Source organism: Hevea brasiliensis, chromosome 8 (genome assembly GCF_030052815.1).
Source record: "Hevea brasiliensis isolate MT/VB/25A 57/8 chromosome 8, ASM3005281v1, whole genome shotgun sequence".
NCBI classification, from domain to species: domain Eukaryota; kingdom Viridiplantae; phylum Streptophyta; class Magnoliopsida; order Malpighiales; family Euphorbiaceae; genus Hevea; species Hevea brasiliensis.
The window spans coordinates 23,953,519-23,957,147 of record NC_079500.1 but is presented as its reverse complement, the minus strand read 5'-3'; the positions used below and the strand labels follow the sequence as shown (position 1 = coordinate 23,957,147).

At 32.0% G+C, this 3,629-nt stretch overlaps 1 protein-coding gene across 1 annotated transcript; it reads left to right on the top strand.

Moving 5' to 3' along the window:
• Window positions 1-907: 907 nt before the first annotated feature.
• Window positions 908-2,316, top strand: LOC110634481 (uncharacterized protein At4g06744). Its single transcript, XM_021783500.2, has one exon. It carries the CDS (start codon window positions 950-952, stop codon window positions 2,186-2,188), a length of 1,239 nt encoding a protein of 412 aa, XP_021639192.2. The 5' UTR covers window positions 908-949; the 3' UTR covers window positions 2,189-2,316.
• Window positions 2,317-3,629: the final 1,313 nt, after the last annotated feature.

Here is a 3,629-nt window from a genome sequence, read left to right as displayed (position 1 = left end):
TTTCATATTTTCATTAATAATAAATGTAATATTGATAATAAATCATCGGACTGTATTTTTAATTAATAGTTATAGATATAATTATATTTTTATTAATAACTTATAAATTAATAATATAAATTTTCAATTTTTTAATTTTTTTACTTGTAATTGAATTTGATAGAATATTTCAATTTGTTTTATTTAATTTTTATTAAATTACTTTTGATTTAATTATTATTTAAAAAAATTAAAACTTTTAATTCTGTTGGGATTGATTAATAGAATGCTGACCCTTTTAGGCCTATAGAAATGGAAGGGTATTTAAAAATGATCACTAACAAATTCCATAATAACAAGTCACTATAGTATGTTACCTAATTCTAGCATGCAAACTTCCCACTACTTATTGGCGCACTAATTTTCCTTTAATGCTTGGTCACTTCTCCTTTAGAAAGACGAACACTCATCTATGGACCAAAATCACATGATGGAGAGCATAGTATCTCTTTCTGGCAACCATTTGTGGTGATCAATAACCAAATGCCAGACCCATTAGCACCTTCATATATATAAATTACTGTATTTTCTAGTCTTTGTATGGGATTGATCATCAATTCAAGCAACACTAGCGACTTTCATTTCATTTTTTTGATGAAGCTTTTGGTGTAGAGCAAAAGAGCAATTCCTTTCAAGCGATATTTTCATCCCTACTCTTATTCACAAGTTTCAAGAGAACCATATTAATTATGAAATAGCATCCACGAGACAGCAATTGACCAACCAAAAGAGATGAAATAATGAAAATCATGGCTTATATTCCAAACCCACTTTGTAAAATTGCACAAAAAAGAACAACTTTCTTTCTTGAAAATGAAGCTCTCACCTACCACACTAACCATGCTATATAAATCTCCCCCAAATTGTTTAATCTTTATCTTCCTCAAATCTGTCTCTTCTTACATATCAAATGGGAATCGTTTCTTTAAGCACCAAAACCTTAATCAATACCTCTTTACTCTTCTTTCCATGTTTCCTTGGTGTGATTTGCACATCTCCTCCAAGTCCATCACTACTAGCATCACCTCCACTGGTAACAAAGGCTTTAACTTTCATAGATCGGAGACTCGAATCAGTATACCCTATAATCCAAATCTTCAAGAGCATTGTCACCTCAGATCCTCTTAATGTTACCCAAACATGGGTTGGCCCAGATATATGCAACTACACAGGCTTCTACTGTGATCACCCACCTGATAATCTCTCCGCCACTGCCCTAGCTGCAATTGATTTCAATGGGTTCCAGCTCTCTGCTCCGAGCCTTGATGGGTTCATTGATCAGCTCCCAGACCTTGCTATTTTTCATGCAAATTCTAACAACTTCACAGGCAGCATATCACCAAAAATTGCTAGCCTGCCATATTTTTATGAACTTGACTTAAGCAACAACAATTTCTCTGGCAATTTTCCTATGGCGATCCTTGGCATCAGTAGCCTATCTTTTTTAGACATCCGATTCAATTCCTTTACTGGGTCAGTGCCTCCTCAGATTTTTGATCAAAGACTTGACGTACTCTTCCTTAATAACAACAATTTCATGCAAAAACTCCCTGATGCCCTCGGTTCAACCCCAGCACTCTATCTCACCTTAGCTAACAACAAGTTCACAGGGCCAATCCCAAGAACCATCTTTAACGTTTCCTCAACATTAACAGAGATTTTGCTCTTGAACAACCAATTGACAGGCTGCATCCCATATGAACTTGGGCTATTGAGAGAAGTAGTCCTCTTTGATGCAAGTAACAACCTATTGACAGGTCCTTTACCGTGCTCTTTAGGATGCTTAGCCAAGATAGAACAGCTGAACCTTGCGGGAAATTTGTTGTATGGGCAGGTGCCAGAGGCTCTGTGTGCATTAGGGAACTTAGCAAATTTATCACTTTCAGGCAATTATTTCACTTGGCTAGGGCCATTGTGTAGGAAACTAGTGAAGAGTAGGGTTCTTGATATCAGGAAAAACTGTATTCATGATCTTCCAGAACAAAGGTCGTTTCACGAGTGTTTTTTTTTCTTCTTGTACCCTAGGCATTGTCCATACCCTGCTTTCTTTAATTTCATTCCTTGCAAGGTTCATCCACCGATTAAACCTCCCATGGGTCCAAAGAGAAATTTAATTAGCTATAAAGCCCTTTCAAGACACAGAATGTGAAGACTATTTATTGGGTTTTTATGATGAATTTTCAGTTGGAAGTCAAGAATGTCAAGTTGTATGAATAGTAACTAGCTTTATTGTTTACCCAATAATGATCAATAATATGGTTAATTATTAATTACTAAGGGCTCGTTTGGATTAACTGTTGAATACAACTGATAACTGTTAGCTGATAGCTGTTACTGTTAGTTGATAGCTGATGATAGCTGTTTTATATTAAGTGTTTGGTAAATTATATTTAGCTGTTACTGTTAATATGTGAAATGACTAATAAAGGTATATATCATATAATTTATTTTATTATCTAAATAAATATAAAATTATAAATTTATTACATTATATTATTTATTTTATTATTAAATTAAATAATATAATTATTAAATTAATATATTATATTATTTAAATAAATATATAATTATTAATCTTTTATCATTTATTTTATTATTGAAATAAGAAAATAATTATTTTTTTAAGATAATTAAATAATTTTAAAAATATAGATAAAATAATTAAATAATTATTATTGTTAATAAAAAAATTTATAATTAATTTTAAGTTTTTGGATATAAATAAATATTTTATAATTTATGTTATTAATAAAAAAATATTTTAACAAAGTTGAAATACGTTAATTAAAATGTTAAAATTATAAATAAAAAAATAAAAATATTAATAATATTAATTTTCAAGTAAAATAAAAAAGAATAATATAGTCAAAATAAAAAATAAAACCAAATCAGCTATCAGCTGATGAGAAACAGCTCTATTAGAGCTGATACATACTGCAGTTGATGGGTATCATATTAGTTGCCTATCAGCTATTAGCTCTATTTTTGAAGCTTGCTAAATACCATAATTTACCTATTTAAGTGTCTATCAACTATCAATAATCAGCTATACCCAACAAGTAAATCAAACACCCCTAAACGTGTAAAAGGACTCAGAGTGCAAATGTTGATTATTAAGTTGCTGAGCTAAGCAATTTGGCTTGTTTAGCTAAGCAATTTTGGCATCTTCTCCAAGAATCTCGACGGTTTATGGGCCTGAGTTCTTAAAGGACTTTACTTCCCTCATACTTCATTTTGGCAAGCCCCTAGTCACTCAAGGAGATATTCCTAGATTTGGCAGGGTTTAATGGTGGGTAGGAATGTGCTCCAAGAAGGCATTCCGAAAAACATTGGTGATGGTAGGGACACTTTGTCATGGTTTGATCCTTGGATGCCTCAAAATAATGGATTCAAGGTAGAAAGACTCTCACAATGCCCTCTTTATGTTAATATGGTGGCGTATCTAATTGAATCTTGTTAAGAGATTATTTAACGCTCATGGGGCCGCTGTAATCAAAGCTATTCTTATTGCCCCTATTGGTTCCAAAGATGAGTTGCTTTGGCATTTTGATAATTCTAGCAAATATATGGTTAGCTCAGGTTATAAATTC